Source organism: Onychostoma macrolepis, chromosome 04, assembly GCF_012432095.1.
Source record: "Onychostoma macrolepis isolate SWU-2019 chromosome 04, ASM1243209v1, whole genome shotgun sequence".
Lineage (NCBI taxonomy): Eukaryota > Metazoa > Chordata > Actinopteri > Cypriniformes > Cyprinidae > Onychostoma > Onychostoma macrolepis.
The window spans coordinates 14,618,374-14,636,873 of record NC_081158.1 but is presented as its reverse complement, the minus strand read 5'-3'; the positions used below and the strand labels follow the sequence as shown (position 1 = coordinate 14,636,873).

Below are 18,500 nucleotides of genomic sequence, written 5' to 3'. Positions count from 1 at the left end.
CTCATCTAAATTTTTTGGTCTCTCGTTTCTCATTTTCCTCTTGATAATACCCCATAGATTCTCTGTGGGGTTCAGGTCTGGTGAGTTTGCTGGCCAGTCAAGCACACCAACACCGGTCATTTAATTAAAGTCTTTTGGCAGTGTGGGCAGGTGCCAAATCCTGCTGGAAAATGAAATCAGCATCTTTAAAAAGCTGGTCAGCAGAAGGAAGCATGAAGTGCTCCAAAATTTCTTGGTAAACTGGTGCAGTGACTTTGGTTTTCAAAAAACACAATGGACCAACACCAGCAGATGACATTCCAAATCATCACAGACTGTGGAAACTTAACACTGGACTTCAAGCAACTTGGGCTATGAGCTTCTCCACCCTTCCTCCAGACTCTAGGACCTTGGTTTCCAAATGAAATACAAAACTTGCTCTCATCTCAAAAGAGGACTTTGGACCACTGGGCAACAGTCCAGTTCTTCTTTTCCTTAGCCTCTGACGTTGTCTGTGGTTCAGGAGTGGCTTAACAAGAGGAATACGACAACTGTAGCCAAATTCCTTGACACGTCTGTGTGTGGTGACTCTTGATGACTTGACCCCAGCCTCAGTCCATTCCTTGTGAAGTTCACCCAAATTCTTGAATCGATTTTGCTTGACAATCCTCATAAGGCTGCAGTTCTCTCGGTTGGTTGTGCATCTTTTTCTTCCACACTTTTTCCTTCCACTCAACTTTCTGTTAACATGCTTGGATACAGCACTCTGTGAACAGCCAGCTTCTTTGGCAATGAATGTTTGTGGCTTACCCTCCTTGTGAAGGGTGTCAATGATTGTCTTCTGCACAACTGTCAGATCAGCAGTCTTCCCCATGATTGTGTAGCCTAGTGAACCAAACTGAGAGACCATTTTGAAGGCTCAGGAAACCTCTACAGGTGTTTTGAGTTGATTAGCTTATTGGCATGTCACCATATTCTAATTTGTTGAGAGAGTGAATTGGTGGGTTTTTTGTTAAATGTGAGCCAAAATCATCACAATTAAAAGAACCAAAGACTTAAACTACTTCAGTCTGTGTGCACTGAATTTATTTAATACACGAGTTTCACAATTTGAGTTGAATTACTGAAATAAATGAACTTTTCCACAACGTTCTAATTTATTGAGATGCACCTGTACTTATTTAATGCACTAACAAGCTGAAGAGTTGAATCAGGTGTTTTAATTAGCGAGACATCTAAAACATTCTCAGAGGTGGGTTCCAGGAATGGAGTTGAGAAACTTCAGCCCTGAGATCAGCGATGAGAAATCTGAAGCTGTAACTAGCTAACAGATGAGCCCCAACAGCCATATGCTTACCTGTGCATGCAGTGCAATGTTAATTATCTCATTCATGTTTTGTCCTTTTATTTATAATCTTTCGTTCACATTGTTGCATTTAGCAGCAAGACATTTTTATGTACATTTTTATAATTCTGAGACTCAAGCAAATAAATTAGGGATTCCTCTACACCATCACAATTAGAGGGTATCTACTGCAACTGCTTGGTATTTAAAACAATAACAAAAAATAAAGATCAGGTGTGGCCACATGATTTAATAAAAGGTCTCAAGGCAAAGTAATCAAGTAAAGGACGCAAATGAAAGACATGGCAAAATGTTTAAAAAGCATCACCTATTCAGACATTTATCTAATACTTGACACATTTGAAATGTCATGTGAACAGCCTCACAAAAAAATATATATTTGAGCAAAAAAAAAAAAAAGATTTAGCCACATTCAGCTGTGTTGTGAACGTAGCCTTAATTTTACACAGATACGTCTTTTCTGGTGCCATTTTAAATTTCCAAGCCATTTAAAACCTTTTCCACACAAGGAACACTGATAGCGTCTCACATCTGCATGACTTTTCAAGTGTATCTGTAAGTGTGATGGTGAAAGAAATTTTTTATTACACTGATCACAATTAAACTGCCTTTCTCCAGAGTGAATACGCTGGTGATTTTTAAAATTGCTCCTTTTTGTAAATGTCTTGTTACATGCAGAACACAGGAATTTATTTACAGAATGAGTTTGTGATTGATGTTTTAGGTCTCTTTGACGTGTAAAACTCCTCTCTCCAGCATGAACTCTCATGTGAGTCTTGAGGTTTCCTTTAAACATGAAACACTTTCCACAGTGATGGCATATGAACGGCTTCTCTCCAGTGTGAATTTTCATGTGAGTCTTAAAGCTCACATTATGTCTGAAACTTTTACCACACTGATGGCATGTGAAAGGTTTCTCTCCAGTGTGAATCCTCATGTGAGTCTTGAGGCTCACGTTATGACTGAAACTTTTACCACACTGATGGCACGTGAAAGGTTTCTCTCCCGTGTGAATTCTCATGTGAGTCTTTAGGTTTCCTTTATGTGTGAAACTCTTTCCACAGTGATGGCACATCAAAGTGTTTTCTCCAGCGTGACTTATGACATGCCTCTTAAGGTGTTTCTTGTCTGCAAAACTCTTTCCACACTGATGACACACAAAACAGATCTCTCTTGAGTGAATCCTCATGTGGTAATTAAGGCTTTCTTTGCGTGTGAATGATTTTCCACACTCGACGCATATAAATGGCTTCTCTCCAGTGTGAACTCTCATGTGAGTCTTTAGATTTCCATTGTGGGAGAAGCTTTTATCACAGAGTTTGCAGGTATAAGGGCTTTCTCCAGTGTGACTCCTCATGTGGGAATCAAGTGTTGCTTTATATGTAAAACACCTTCCACACTGAGGGCATGTGTAAGGCTTCTCTCCGGTGTGAATTCTCATGTGAGCCTTAAGGGATTTTTTGAATTGGAAAATCCTTTCACACTGATGACATTTGAAAGGCTTCTCTCCAGAATGAATTATTTCATGGCTGTTTAGACGCTCTAGATCTGTAAAACTCATTCCACACTGTTGACATATAAAACAGTTCTCTCTTGAATGAATCTTCATGTGGCAATTAAGGGTTACTTTACATCTGAAACTCTTACCACACTGATCACATGTGAACGGCTTCTCTCCAGTGTGAATTCTCATGTGAGTGTTGAGGCTTATATTATGTCTGAAACTCTTTCCACACTGATGGCATGTGAAAGGCTTCTCACCAGTGTGAATTTTCATGTGAGTCTTGAGGCTTACATTATGTCTAAAACTTTTTCCACACTGATGGCACATGAAAGGCTTCTCTCCAGTGTGAATTTTCATGTGATACCTGATGTTTAGTTCTGCTTTAAAGCTTTTTCCACACAGTTTGCAAGTGTAAGGCTTCTCTCCGGTATGGATTCTCATGTGCCTTTTCAGGGTTCCTTTTTGAGTGAAACTTCTTCCACATTCTTGGCAGGTGAAAGGCTTCTCACCAGTGTGAATTCTCACGTGCCTTTTAAGGCTTCCTTTTTCAGTAAAACTTCTTCCACACTGCGGGCAGGTGAAAGGGCTCTCACCATTGTGAATTCTCATGTGGACTTTAAGGTCTTCGTGCTGACTGAAACTCTTTCCGCACTGAAAGCAGTTGAAATAACTAGTTCCTGACTTTTGAGTTCTGTTTCGTGAGGAAGTCTTTTCAGTCTTTGTGCAACTAAAAGGTTTTTCTCCAGTTATGAAATCATGTTTTTCATTCTGATATTTCTCTTCCATTTCATTTAGTACTTCACTCTCCTTCTTTAGTGACATCAGGTCTAAGGAGAAAAGAGAAAAATACAAGTTATCCCCAGTTTACTGACCCATAGCAAAAGACATCAAAACATTTAGACATTTATGGTGCCGTATGTAACTTTTTGACTGTACTAAAGCATAAAATACCATAATATGTTTGCAGATATTTAGGAAACATGCCAAGTTCATGTATTCGTTTCTCCGAAAAACAATGCTACTGCCAGATGCTCTACTTTGCAATGTTTGTGTTCTGTGTTGGAATATCCGTTTTTGTTTTTGTCTGTGTGATTCCACCCACTGCCAATTTACCCAATTGTGATTCAATAGCCTGGGTTACCAGTTGGCAGAAATCCAAGCTTATTACAGCCATGGAAGCCAGCAAATGAACTGGGTCAAGATGACAGATTCTCCCAACCTAAAAAGCCTCGCCATTTATCCGAAAGCTCTATGACCAGAGGCATATTAAAAAGCAGAAAAATTGACTCATCAACTTAGTGTTACACCGTGTCCTAAATGGACGCAATACGACGCGATAAAAGGTAGCTTTTCCATATTAATGAGTTTTTGTCTTGTTTTGTTTCTAATTTAGAAACTGTTTCTATTTCCACGACGTCGCAGCTGAAACAACAACATACAAACTATATGACAGAAGATAATCTCTGGTGATTATGTGCTTCATTCAAAGATAACGTCAAAGATGAGTTTTAAGGGATAAAAAACACTGAGCAGAACAAAGATGTCACACGTTTTAAACCTTTTAAAACCAGCACAAAAATGTCAAAAAAAAAAAAAAAAATAGGGATGTCCCCGAATAGTGAATAGGTATTTGGAAAGGCATGGAAAATGAACAACACGTTCTACGGAGCCGCTAAAGGGACATGGTTTGCCACTTGCTAGCGGTTGCCTGTTACATTACAGTTCATAAAATTTCACTTGCCACACAACAGCGTAAGTAGAGATGAATGATAGGATGATGGCGAATGATTTGCAGATCCTGAGAACCACTGACAAACATCTAACTTTGTAAGATGTGTGGTAAATACTGCCGCTCCGTAGTGTACACACAGTACCTGTGATCAGTGGCGTGCACAGACCTCCGGAGGGGCAGGGGCGAAATGGTGTTACAAGGGCACAATCGCGGCTGGGTGATGGGTTTGGTCCCCCTCGGCTAGGGGTGGGTGATATGGCAAAAATATCATATCACGTTTTTTTTTTTTTTGTTGTGTTTTTTTTTTTAGAAATATCACGATTCACGATTTTAATCACGATTCTTTGTCATGTTGGTTTTTCTATTTTGCAAGCTGTTTGAGCATTACAGCCAAACTAATTTCCCCATTATAAAGACAGCCTTTTAAGGTAAACTATATATAAAAAAAAGGATGGTGGATACACACAATCTACAACTAAAATAAACAGTGTTTTATTTTCAGGTAGGCTACAATAGGTGTATTTAGCAGAAGCATTCAAGAAATTGAATGAACAAATATAAAAATAAAGCAACTGTATTATAGTTTTTCAGTCAAGAGTAGTGAGTGATTTTTCTCTTTGTGTTTGGTGTTTTATTAACATTAAAGGAATAATTCAGCCAGAAATAAAAAGTGTTATGTTTATACCATAATTTACTCACTCAAAAGTTGTTTTAAACCTCAATGAGTTTCATTCTTCTGCTAAACATAAATACTATTTTGAAGAATGTGGAAAACCAAACAGTTGCTTGTCCGCAGTGACTTCCATAGTATTTTTTCAATGTGGATCAGCAACTGTTTGGTTACCCAGATTCTCCAAAATATCTTCTTTTGTGTTCAGCACAAGAAAGAAATTAAAACAGGTTTGGGACAACATGTGAGTGAGTAAATAATGACATAAATAAAATTTTAGAGTGACCTATCCCTTTAATTACTGTCGGCAGCATGTTTAGTACTGTACCTTTAAGACCTGCTCCCATCAAATATACAGGTACGCATCCGTTTCTCTCAGCTGTTTACTTTCATTTTAGACATAAACCTTGTGTATGTATAGACTCAGTTGGTTGTTTTGACAGTATTAGCACAAAAGATAACTTGGTTCAGTAATCAGGCACTGTTTGACGGGCTTTTTCGCGTGCATGCTTTGGGTGTATGTGCTCAGAAAAAAACGCATGTCTGATCACCGCGTGAATGAAACGTTTAACCAGGAAGGCTTTAAAGCAGATGCAAATAATGTACTTTTGTGATTGTGAATAAGTGCAGTATCCTGTGAGAGTAACTCTACCGCTGAGTTTACACTGATGTGAATGTATGTCGCGTTGTACAGTATATTGATATAGCTGCGCCAGAACTGCTGCTGATAGAATGTGTGCTGTAGCACAATACTATGATATTTCTTCAAAAAAGTAGATCGTGCAGACATTTTTATCATCCACGATCAAAAATCGTCATATCGAACACCCATCCCCTCGGCAGAAATCGCAGACCAGGGGCACCGGACCGCAAGGGCACTTTACCGTCGGACCTCAAAGGGGCAGGGGCTCGCAGAGGAAAACAACTACAGAGAACAAAACAGCACTGATGGATATTTACGATAAATTTTTTTTTTTTTTTTTTAAACTTAAAATATCCTACTGTTGGTACGAATGGCCACTTATTCATGACACATCTTAATTTTCTCAAAGTTACTTCTCAATATGTAGCCTTTTGTTTCAGTTATTTGCAGACATAGCGTAGAAGAGAGAGCGTGTGTGTGAACGACAGGCAGAATGCACTGTCCATAGATCAGTGGTTTTTCAAACCGTTTAATGCCAAGGATTCGCAAAAATAATAATCCCCTTAAGGCCCGGTTTCACGGAGATGCTAAAAACAGCAAGAGGACCGTCAGATGAAGCTATAATACTTGCATATCGGTGAAACAGATCTGTGAAACTATCCAGTGCGTATTAGAGAGCGTAAAAGGTTTGTATTTACATGTTTTTACTGCGTTTAGAGTTTAATCTACTTCATGTAGCGTTTATCTGTGTTCTTAGGTATCTCAATACGGTTTGTTTTACTGACAGAGGTACGCTTGGTACGATTCAGTGAAAGAGCTGTCCAAATGAATGTCAATGGATTCAGACCATTTTGCACATTTGTTTAGCCAGTTCACTGAAAGAACTGACTCAGAATTCATAATTAGTGGCATGACAGAAATACGGCACACAAAAACTCATCTTTCATCACCATTTGACTTCATCCTAAATTAAAAAACAAAAACAACTTTTTCCTCTTTCCTTAATCCTTCCCTGTCTAGTTTGTACTAATCTGAACAATACCTGAAACTTTGTATTACAAGCACTTCCTGTGTTTATTTGCCTCTTTATGATGAATCACTTGTTGTTTTCCTCAGTTGGAAGTCGCTTCGGATAAAAGTGTCTGCTAAATGAATAATTGTAAATGCAAACAATATCTGCTGAAATATTTGCAGGGCAAACGTTTCTCAGGTCAGCTGTAGCGCTCATGGTACGCACACTGCATACAACCACAGGTGGTAGGGAATTTCTACTGTATTGGAATATCCCTCAGGTCAACGAAACTCCACCGGACCTAGTTCTACCCAACTTAAACTGTTTTGATTTGCAGAGTGGAAAGAGTGATCATGATCAGCCTTGCAGACTCAGAAAACAAGGGCGAGGAGGAGTACGACTGAGAAAACAGTTCCTCTGACAGAGACGCTAGATGGAGGAGTCCGTCTATATATAAATCAAAGATATTGTAAAAATGTCCTTTTGAGAGAAAGACTGTGTTCCCAAGATGCTGAACTGCTGTCAGTATCATTGTGCCCTTCATATCAGTCACATGATTTTCCACAAATATCCGTTACTGCTGTTTATATACATCCTAACCCTAATCAAACACACCTGAGCATGCTAATCAGTGTCTGCAGAATCGTTAGAAAATCACAGGTAGGTGAGTTTTATCAGGGTTGGAGCTAAACTCTGCAGTGCATTGGCCCTCCAGGGCAAGGTTTGAGGAACCCTGGTCTAGGGCAGTGGTTTTCAAATTTTTTTCAGAGCGACCCTATTTTTATCTTTTTAAATTGACGCGACCAATATATATATATATTTATTTATTTATATAGAAGGAAGGAAAGACAACTGCGCTACGGACCGGTCTCGAGTCCCACCATAGAGCTCCGGAAAGGATGCTCTGTTCCAAAATCAAATCACTGTCGGTGCTTCTGCAATTAGTGAGGGTGCTTGCCTTCATGCACATCTATTCTGACATATATTTTGTCCAGTCCATAGTTATGATTATCACAATGTCATTGCAATTTCGAGAGAATATGTGGATGTCACTTCCGAAAGTTTGTTGCAACTTAGTACGCCATATTGGTCCTCTTAGCAGCACGAAAAACCACATTTTTATTCAAATTCTGAATGGAGGCTATATACAGCAAAGAAAGCATGCAAAGTGTGCTTCCTTAAAAAGCTGTAACTCATTTCAGTTTATCGCGATCTCTAATTCCGCTATAATCAATGAATCTGTCAACACAGCACAGTTAATCTCTTATTTACATCACCTACACTTTGTTCATTATAATCAGAGGATTTGCGTTGCGAGCTTCCAGAACTCTGGACTGAACAAGAACACTCGCGTTCTGAGCATTGAGTGGATTCTGACTCACTAAAGCTCCTCTGATTGGCCATTGCGTTATAGAATCAACAGATATGTCTCTGATTTGCTACAATGTACAACGCCCAAAACAGAGCGCAAACAGAAACACACATTTGATTCTGACCTGAGGCGGCTGCCGGTTTGTTGCCGGTTTGTTGTTTATGTTATTTAATTGCTTCTTTCCTGAGTCTTGAACTTGTTACATATGTTTTCCTGGCGACCCATTTTTTGGGTCGCGACCCAGGGTTTGAAAACCACTGGTCTAGAGTCCTGTGTTGACATCGATTATCTTACTGATGTTGTCAGCTGTTATGTTTCTTACTGTGTTGAAAACATCATCCCTGAAAGTAAAAAAACATTGTGCATTTCAGGAAGGAAAAGCTTGAGATTAACTGGTTAAAAAGGGTGAAGTGAAACGGGAAATAACGAAAACAAAAAAGGGCCGAGAAGATGGAATGGGAGTTAAAAAATAAAATAAAAATGTAATTTAGGCTAAGTCTGAGATGGTGTGAAAACCATTATTGGTTCTAAGTCTAAACAAGATTTTTTTGGTGTCTTTGGAAAGGTATAGAGATGATTATCAGTTGGCTCAAGTGTTTAATCAATTTTATGTGAGGTTTGACACTCATGATTTAAGGAATATTATCTGTGAACAGAAAAGGAATATTTTATATTATATTTTTCAACTGTCCCTTAACCAGCAGAAAGGGTCAAGACTTCAGAAAACCTCTTAAGTTAGACCGGTGGCTGAAGATAATCACCCAGTAACATTAAATTACTTTTGGCCAGTTTCATTCACTTCTTTAGTAATGGATAGTTTTAAAAGGTTGCTGAAAAAGAGCTTCTTACAAAGGAATAAGATTCACTTGATCAACTACAATTTGCATAGAGGGCCGGGGGGTAGAGGATGCTTTGTTTAACATGGAATTTAAGCACTAAGGCCCATGCTGGAATTTAGCTGATTTTTCATAAGCTTTTAATATGATTCAACCCCACATCTTAGAAAATATGTTTTTGAGAACTGGCTTTGGTTTTAGCATTGTGGGATGGATCCTAAATTTTTAAACTTATCGAATTCAGATTGTCAAGATTGTCCAAGTGTAATGTTGACAGGCTCCTGATGAATCGTATATTAAGTCATCCTGGTATGGCAGTCTTGGTGTGAAGGCACAAACTGCTCAGTTAAAAATAGTTGATACCAATTGTACATTCCTAGGTGTTCAGCAGAGTCACAAAGAACATGACTAAACTGCACACTCCAAAAGTTAGTGCAGTGTATTATTCATATTGAGGATACAGCAAGTGGAAATATATAGTCAAAAAACGTACATTAATTGACAATTGGCAAAAGTATTAATTGAAAATAATTTACAAAAGTATTTACATTTTGCATAAAGGCTTGTCCTCACAGCATCTAAGTCTCTATTCAAATTCACAGACTTTACTGAACAAGAATAAGTAAGGATGCACAGGAACGGAGAGAGCGCAATAAATAAAATCAGACAAACAAACAAAATCACAAATTCTCACATCATCCTCATCAACCCCACATCAGCTCTGCAGGACAGCCTCCAAGAGTAGAGTTGAAAATGTATGATGTAGTGTGCTGCCTTCTTGAGCAGTGGTTTTCAATCCTGGACCTTGTATCTCACAGTTGAGTTTACAGAGCTCTCTCCCTTTGAGCTGATGTTCTGAATCAGGAAGACATACAAAATGTGCAGAGTGCTAGGTCTCTCGGACCAGAACTGAAAACTACTGATCTTGAGCATCAAAAAATCTGCCTGTGCTTTAGTTTTGCTTTATAATCATTTTTAAATTAGCAATGCTTTAAAACAACAGGCAAGCAGTTTTTTTTTTTACATAATATATCACTTATCTTACAGAGATTCATTCATTCATTTGTTTTCATAGACTTAAACTGGCAAATTTTTTGTAGCCCAACAATGGGCAAGATGTGCAATACGTTTTTTAATAAAATACAGAAAAGGAAATGTGGCTTTTTTTCCCCTTCAGATTAAATGAATAAATTGTATGATGGAATTGCTAATCACTTCATGATAATGAGATTTTTTATATAAGAAGTACGGTTACACTATTTCGATAGTCCACTTTAGACATTCTAATAACTATAAGTAACTTTGTAACTACATGTCAACTAATTCTCATTAATTTGCAACTACATGTCTACTAACTCTCAGAGTAGACTGTTAGGTTAGGTTTAGGGTTAGTAGAATAAGTTGACATATACTTGCAAAGTTTCTCATAGTCTGTATGTTGTGGACCCATCAAAATAAAGTGTTAGAAGATATTAAGCAGACAGTCTACTAATACTCTAGTGACTGCTAGTTGACATGTAGTTGCAAAGTTACTTACTGTTAGTAGAATGTCTAAAGTGGACTAAATAAAGTGTTACCAATACTACTACTTCTCAAGAGCTATGATTGATTTTGTCTTTTGTTGTTTGATTAACATTAATGACACATGCAGTAGCAGCTATATTACGCTGTTGTCACTTTAAGACCTAATGCATGGATCTAGCATACTAACACATATCCAGTTTTTACCGAGCTGTTTATGTTCAATTATGACATAACTGACTGTGTTTACTTGAATACTCTACACGATGGCAATAATAACAAATATGTTTGTTTGACAATTTAAGCACAATACTTTACAAAAGAGAACTGAATTTAGGATTGTATGCTGTCATGGTGCGTTCACACCAGACGCGAATGAAGCGTTAAGCGCGAGTGATTTACATGTTAAGTCAATGCAAAGACGCAAATAGACATCCTGCGGTGCGGATTGAACTTTTCGGCTGTTTGACGTTGAAAAATCTGAACTTTGGCGAATATTCGCGCCACATTAACCAATCAGGAGCTTGCTCTAGTAGTGACGTGATTACAACGTAGCGAGTGGAGGCAGAAATCCGAAACAACAATGGAGGACAAAATCATTGCCGCTGTATGTGGATACCCGGAGCTGTACGATACATCTTCGTACTTTTAAAGAAACAGGATTAAAAAGGTAAAAACTGCTCTTTTTCAATTTGAGCTAAATATATATATATATATATATACACACATACATATTGAGTTGATGTGTTTATTCAGAGGAAGTGTGCAGAAAGAAGTGATAGAGTCAACAAAATCCATGTCAGCCATTTCGCAACGAGAATGGAGCCGCCTGGCAGAAGCCCCTCCCTGATGCGCATTTGCATCTGTTGTGAAGTGAATTTCACACGTGAATGAAGCGAGTAAACTCAAAATGTTCAATTGTCCAACTACGCGCGAATAGCGCGATTTATTCGCGCAAGTCGCCTCTGGTGTGAACGCAGTCAGAGAGATGGCTTTCTGTGTGCGCACTTCGGGTGTGTCAGCACAAATAGCACACTGAGTTTTTTTACATGGCTTGATGTACTTTTTTACACTTACTTGCATTCTATGCTTTATTTTCTCATTCATGGATGATTCTTTATCACTCTAAATTAGTAGTATTGTGCTACATGAATACATTTACATATCATGATAAAAACGATATTACAAAAATAGACAATATATCATCTGCATAATATATATCAACATACTGTACCATACGCCCAGCCCTAAATGCACATCAGCTAATGACTTAAGAAACACCTGAAAGTAGGGATGCACCGAATGTTCGGCAACTGGAATTATTTAGCCGAAAACAGAAAAAAAAAAAAAAAGCTCTTTCTGTGTTCGGTCAAATAAGCGAAAAAAAAAAAACCCTGAATAAATTGTACCGAACAATTATGTGACATGATCAAATAGAGGCGTGCACTAATGCAGCAGACATGTCAGCTGTGTGGATTGGAAGCATTTAAAACTCTCTGAGAAAGACGCAAAAGTCATTACAAGCATAGGCACCGCCCCTGAGCACCCACGGAAATGATCGAGCACTCCCGGAAAAACATAAGATCGTCTCCGTTCATTTTAACCAGTAAGAAATGGATTGCAGCTTGTATGACTTTATCCTCATTTTTATAGTTCATTTGAGGCAGTTTTATAGTTCATCTCTCGGCTTGCTCTCCCTTATTGTGATCATGGCTCTGCGCTCCATCAGATATTACGTGTGCACCCTCAAACTTTGTCCTGTGTATGCACGAATAAGTGCTTATTGTAAACAGGTATTTATTAAATCATTTTATTTAGTGAAGCGCAACCCTCATAGAAACAATGGGCCTCATTCATGAAACACGAGCAGAACAAATTTTTGTGTAAATCACATAAAGCCGTTCTGATGTAATATTAAAATTTTCGTATTTTCAAAATGTTGGTATACGAAAGAAATTTACACCTGCTTCCTACCACGTGTAAATGGTGCGCAAAACATTCTGTGTTCTTTTTAGCAACTGATGACACTGAATTTTGATGCAGTGCCATTATAATATTTTACAAGTTCATTTGCTCAGTTTTGTTTTTGTGTTGTTTTTTGTAGCTGAGAGTTGCTAAACTGTTTAGCTTTGGGTAAAACGCAGCACCTGTCACTGTCACTTTTTACCCAGCCATCCAATCAATGGAAGGGGCAAAATACTACACCGACCAATCATCCTACTTGGACAACAACTGAACAACAATAGAGAAGTTAATATTGCTGGTTACTGCATTTTTATATTCAGTGATATTCTTCAAAATGAGATACTAGTAATACGTTACTACTGTGGATATTCTTTATCATAGCAACCAAAACGTCTCAGAGGTGCCACCAAAGCATTCTCAAGCGCCACCAGTTGGTCATTTTCAGAAGAGCGCCTGACATTTTTCAGCTGGCTAAAAACGCTTTGGTGGACACGTTATTGAATATTGTTAGGCTTATGGCCTATTAGTCTTTTTTGCATTTATGCAATATAATGGAGCCAAACCTGAGAAAGTAGACCAGAATATTCCACTGCGTTCCTGGACACGCAATTTGCGCAGCTGTAATTCATAGGAGGGGATTATGCTAATTGTGAATGAACGTGCACGAGCGCCCTATTTACGAATGATTGGAATTTATTAACATGCGTATGTTTAACTATCAAATAGGATGTTTACAAAGCGTTTGTGAATCCAGAGGAGAGTTTTCGGGAAGGTCTGTTTTATGCGCAAATTACTCAGAATTTACTCCTATATTTACGAATGTTTCATGAATTAGGCCCATTGTGTGTATTATTTGGTTACTAAATTATGTAGCTATTTGCAGTCTCTGCGTTTCACTTCGCAAGATAAATTTTGAGTAGCAAATTCATCAAAGTATACTCTAGAAAAACACCCAGAATACTTAATTACTGAGTAATGAGACTGAAAGCATAAATCGGTACCTGTGATTACAAGCACCGACAGCGGAGACTGCTTAGTGCATCTCATGTCTCGATGAGAAGTGGAAGGGGGGGTGGTTGTTTCTAGTTACTGTATAATGATTGAAATCGCGAAATGGCCTTAATCATTAAATAAACTGCAGAATGTTATATTTTCTAATTCATGCACGTATTGCATGTATTCAAATAGCACTGCAAGAGCTCGCGGCGCTGTCTACTTGTTAGCCAGGGTCCATAGTCCAAAGCGCGAGGAAAATCTGTGCTGAAACAGTGTTACTAGTCAGTTTCTCAGTAACATTTTTATGAATTTTTACAAGGCATGATGTGACAATATGATATGTGCAACAAACTTCTTCCCAAATTCTTAATGAGAATCATTTATAAATCTGCTGTTGTCAACAAAAAGAAGCACTGAGGTCTTCCTGGGGGTTTCCGCCAAAATAAAAGCTCCATCAAAATTCATAAATGTTAGTATTGTAATTTTACTGTTGTTCTGTAAAATAAAATAAAAAGTAAGACAATAATAATGATAATAATAATTACAACAGCTTTTACTAACTTAATTACAAAATTTTACTAACTTAATAATTTTAAGTTAAATTATGCTTTGTTGGTATAATGTCTGCTAGAATGTTCAGTGTTATGTAAATATTTTTAAGTTGTTGTTTTGTAATAGATTTTTTTTTTGAAAAGCAAGACAAAACAGTAAAAAACAAAATTTGGGTATTTTATTTATGCATTCAGGAAAAAAAAAAAAGGCAAAATACATGGGGGACATGAAAAACCATGTTCGGTATTCTGTGTTTTGGCCCAGTGATTCAATTTGTTCTGCTTCGGCCAAGAATTTTCATTTCGGTGCATCCCTAATTTTTATGTATTCAAATAATTAATATGCTAAAACCCAGAATTTGGTAACACTAAAACATAAGGTGAGGAAAAATAGCACATTTCATAGGGCCCTATACAAACTTTTAATAAACTGATGTTGAATTGTACAAGTTTCATGATTTTAATTAATTAGACATACTTTTGATTAATAAAACCTAATTTAACCATTAAAAAAGGTGTCCAGAAAAATTTAAATGAAAAAAATAAAAAAATGGAATCCAGAAAAATAAAAACAGAAAAAAACGGAATCTGGGAAAAAAATAAAGCAGAATTTGGGAAAAAATAAAAAGGATTTCATAGGGCCCTATTTGTAGGGTTAGGGTTAGGGGTGTGAACCTACACTGGTCTCACAGTTCGGTTCGATTATGATTATCATGTCATCGATTTGGTTCAATTCGATATCACGATGCATTGACGATGCACTGCATCCTCAATTTTCAATTTTACTTCACATGTATACAATTTTGTCAATAAATACAAGCAGTCAAATATATGAACTGAACCTTTAATTTTATCTGCTCAAAGAAAACACGCTTCTTGAATGTATCAAACATCAAACAAAACTAAGTTTGGGTTAGGGTTACAACAGGAGCATTTAAAAACAAATACACAAAAGTAAATACTAAACACTTGGCACTGACAGGGTTAACAGCTCAGGGTGAAAACGGCTGACGCGGTTTCTCAAGTTAGTTGTATTACCCCCTGCATATTTTATTTGTGGGTGACATGATTTACACACAGGGTGTGTCTTCTCCAGGTCGTGCTTACCAGGTTGTTCATAAAAGCCGAAATGTGCCCAGATGTGGGCTTTTGAAGTAGTTGGAGCATTTTTAATAACACGCACTGGCGTCTCGCCTCCCTCCACCATTGTATGCTACCACGATAAGGCACATACGTGACAAACGAAGTCAGAAAAGCGTCAGTACGTTATAATTGGTTATGGTTTATTACTGAACTGATACCGAAGCGTCCTCGTCTGCATCGCGATGCACCGTAGAAACGATTAATTTTGACACCTCTAGTTAGGGTTAGAATAAGTTGACATGTACTTGCAAATTTACTTCTAGTCAGTAGAATGTCTGTTGGGAGACAGACAATAAAGAGTTAGATAAGCAAACAGTCTACTAACACTCCAATGTGAGTTGGTTGACATGAAGGGTCAACATCACTTATTGTCAACAGAACGTTCAAAAGGGACCATCAAAATAGTGTTACCAAGTTCTGACCCTCCGAATTTTGAGGTACTGAATATTGTTAGCTTCTATGTCCTTTTTATTCAATTCATGAAGATTTTGTAAATTGAATTGTAATATATTCTATAGTAATTGTACAATACTATGGTATTTTGTATATGCAATTTAAGATTGACTAGTCCCCAACTCAGAAACTCAGGGCTTAAAGAAAATTCAAAATTTCCCACACATAATGATGATTTTGTGATCTGCACCAGTGGCCTTGTGGTCAGAGCACCGACATGCAGCGCTGTAGTGTTTTGAGCGTCCTGGGTTCGAGACCCGGCTCATGGACCTTTCCTGATCCCATCCCCTACTTCGCTTCCTGTCCTCTCTACACTCTCCTGTCAAATTAAAGGCAAAAATGCCCAAAATTAATCTTTAAAAAAAAATTATGATTGTGTGGTGCATTTTATGGGTGTTTAATTTGTAAATACAATCTTTCTTACATGACTTGAACACAACATCATTTTATGTTGTTTACAGTGCATCCTCAAAAGTGCTCACTGTATCAAACTGGTGTCAAAGAAAAAAAAAACTTATATTAGACAAATATAAAGTTGTTCACTCACATTTCACAGTTTGCTCTTGTTTAGATGTGTTTCACACATATATGTTGCTTGCTTCCATATTGAAAGCATTTAGTTGGTCATGTGATCTCAACATATCTGTCCACCACTTCGCATCAAATAAAAATCCCTTTGATTTGGCCACTCAAAAGTATAATTCATTTCTATTGAGGTCAACATTTTAATAAGGAGTTCAGCTTTGAGAATGGAAACCAACCTATTTGTTCCTCAGTATCTTCTTGTTTCACACGGAATGCTTCTTCAATCCTAATGTCTTCACTCTCCTCTTTAATTAACGCCATCTTTATAATAGCGTGTGTATCACGTTGCTCTCGGTTGCTTCACCAGGGGTTTTTCTGTGTGTTTGAACACATTGTCATGTTTAATATGAGAATAATTAACAGAAAGAAAAATAAATCCATATTTTGGTGCGTCTCAATTAGCTCCCTGGTTCAATAGTAAATGCACTGCAAGACTGACAGTCAGAGTAGTTCATAATAAAAAGGGAAACAAAATCATTTTGGCAAGCGATTAACTCAATTGAACAGAAAATGTCTGCTTCACCCTCTAGTACTTGGATTTGTGTTTAGAATTCACAATAAAAGCAGCAAAACGAGACACACCATGTTTTCTTTTATCATGGTTTTGCAGGCCTTAAAAAGGTCTTAATGCACCCTTCAACAATTTAAGACATTAAAAGGTCTTAAACCACAGCAGAAAGACTTAAATTCACAGTCATGGCATTAGATATCGTTTGCACTGCAAAAATGACTTCTTCCCCTGTATTTTTGTTTTCCAATATGAACATCTAAACATCCTAATCAGGATGTGATAAAGTTAATAAGTGCATTCATGCTTAAAACAAGAACATATATGTCAAAGGGGTACAAAAACCTGTTTTTCCCTTTTAATTAAGTTGATGATTCTGAGCCCATTGGCAGATATATTCTTGTTTTAATCAAACTAATTCATTTTGTTAAGTTTCACAGAAAACACGACTTACTTTGTCATTTTGCTTATGTCAATTTATATTCATTCATTCATTAAATGGTAATAGAGATCGGTTGAGAGTGGTATTTTCAATACATGCATTTAATAGTTTGAAGTTTTGCTAATACAACTCATTGTATGTTCACCAGACAAGCAAAAATGCATTTTATGTCTCCGTCAATGTATTCATGTTTTTAGTTTAGTTTAATAAAATCTGAAAAAGGGTCTTTTAAAAAGACTTAGGCTACATTTACCTTCATAAAGCCTGCAAAACTCCTGGTTAACTTACTCGTGTGGATGCGCTTTGTACACAGACTAAATGTTAATTTCATATTACAATAAATGATAAAACGTTAATTTTACAGTTCTTCTAAAACTAAAATTTTGTCTGAAAGCTATCGATTTAAACACCCTTAAATGCTTAAAAACACAAACCTTTCTTCACCCGAAGCACAGACGCAGCAGCGCGACGCGGCTTTATGATGTCACATCGCCAGGCCAAAATAAAAGTCCCGTTCACACGCTCAAACTACACAGGAAACACAAAATATAAAACATACTCTAAGACAGCAGTATTCAGATTTTGATTTGAATTATTCCAACTCTTCAAATAGATTATATTTTCCACAATTAGTTCATAAATACAACACATTTTTCAACATGAATACAACGTTTCAACTGTATCAGATTTAAAAAGTAGCCTAAAAAGAACCACTTAAAGCAAAGGTTATAGTACCTTAGAAAGCCATTTTACATAAATATTTCATTTTAGTTCTTGAATTTAATCCAAGCAATGTTCACTGCTGTGGTATAAAGTAGCTATAATTTGCGATACAACACAGTTCATTAACAATTAGAATTAAGAATAATTCATCTTTACATCCAACATTGATCAACAATTTAATCACAGCATTTATTTTTGGCCTTTATTAACAAATAACATTTTTTTATCTCTTCTAGAAGTGACATACTTTGTAACATGAAGAATATACAGATATCATAGCATTTTGAGAAATATGCACTCATCATAAATTTCATGAAAGCAATTCTGCTTTAAAATAGAATATGACCATGGGCAGAGCTTGCGGGAGACGGGGGAGAGTGTAATCCATAAACAGTTTTTGACTCGCACAACTATGACTGAAATTCACTGACAAGTGAATGTGATTGGTTATCAAAACACACATGTTCCAAGTTGACTGTTACACTTTCTCTTCAATGGT

The 18,500-nt window shown here is 37.1% G+C and overlaps 1 protein-coding gene across 7 annotated transcripts; it reads right to left on the bottom strand.

Moving 5' to 3' along the window:
* Positions 1-1,211: 1,211 nt before the first annotated feature.
* LOC131539589 (gastrula zinc finger protein XlCGF26.1-like) lies at positions 1,212-17,810 on the bottom strand. Of its 7 annotated transcripts, none has more exons than XM_058774215.1 (4): positions 17,713-17,810; positions 16,505-16,643; positions 15,934-16,062; positions 1,212-3,676 (listed from the first exon to the last, which is right to left on the bottom strand). In XM_058774215.1, exons 2-4 carry the CDS (start codon positions 16,587-16,589, stop codon positions 1,758-1,760), a joined length of 2,133 nt encoding a protein of 710 aa, XP_058630198.1. In that variant the 5' UTR covers positions 16,590-16,643; positions 17,713-17,810; the 3' UTR covers positions 1,212-1,757. The 7 variants fall into 7 exon arrangements, with proteins under 7 accessions (XP_058630198.1, XP_058630201.1, XP_058630200.1 ...); XM_058774218.1 differs by lacking the exon at positions 17,713-17,810 and adding an exon at positions 16,168-16,234 and having other exon boundaries at positions 1,218-3,676; positions 16,505-16,630; XM_058774219.1 differs by lacking the exon at positions 17,713-17,810 and adding an exon at positions 16,168-16,234 and having other exon boundaries at positions 1,226-3,676; positions 15,909-16,062; positions 16,505-16,630.
* Positions 17,811-18,500: the final 690 nt, after the last annotated feature.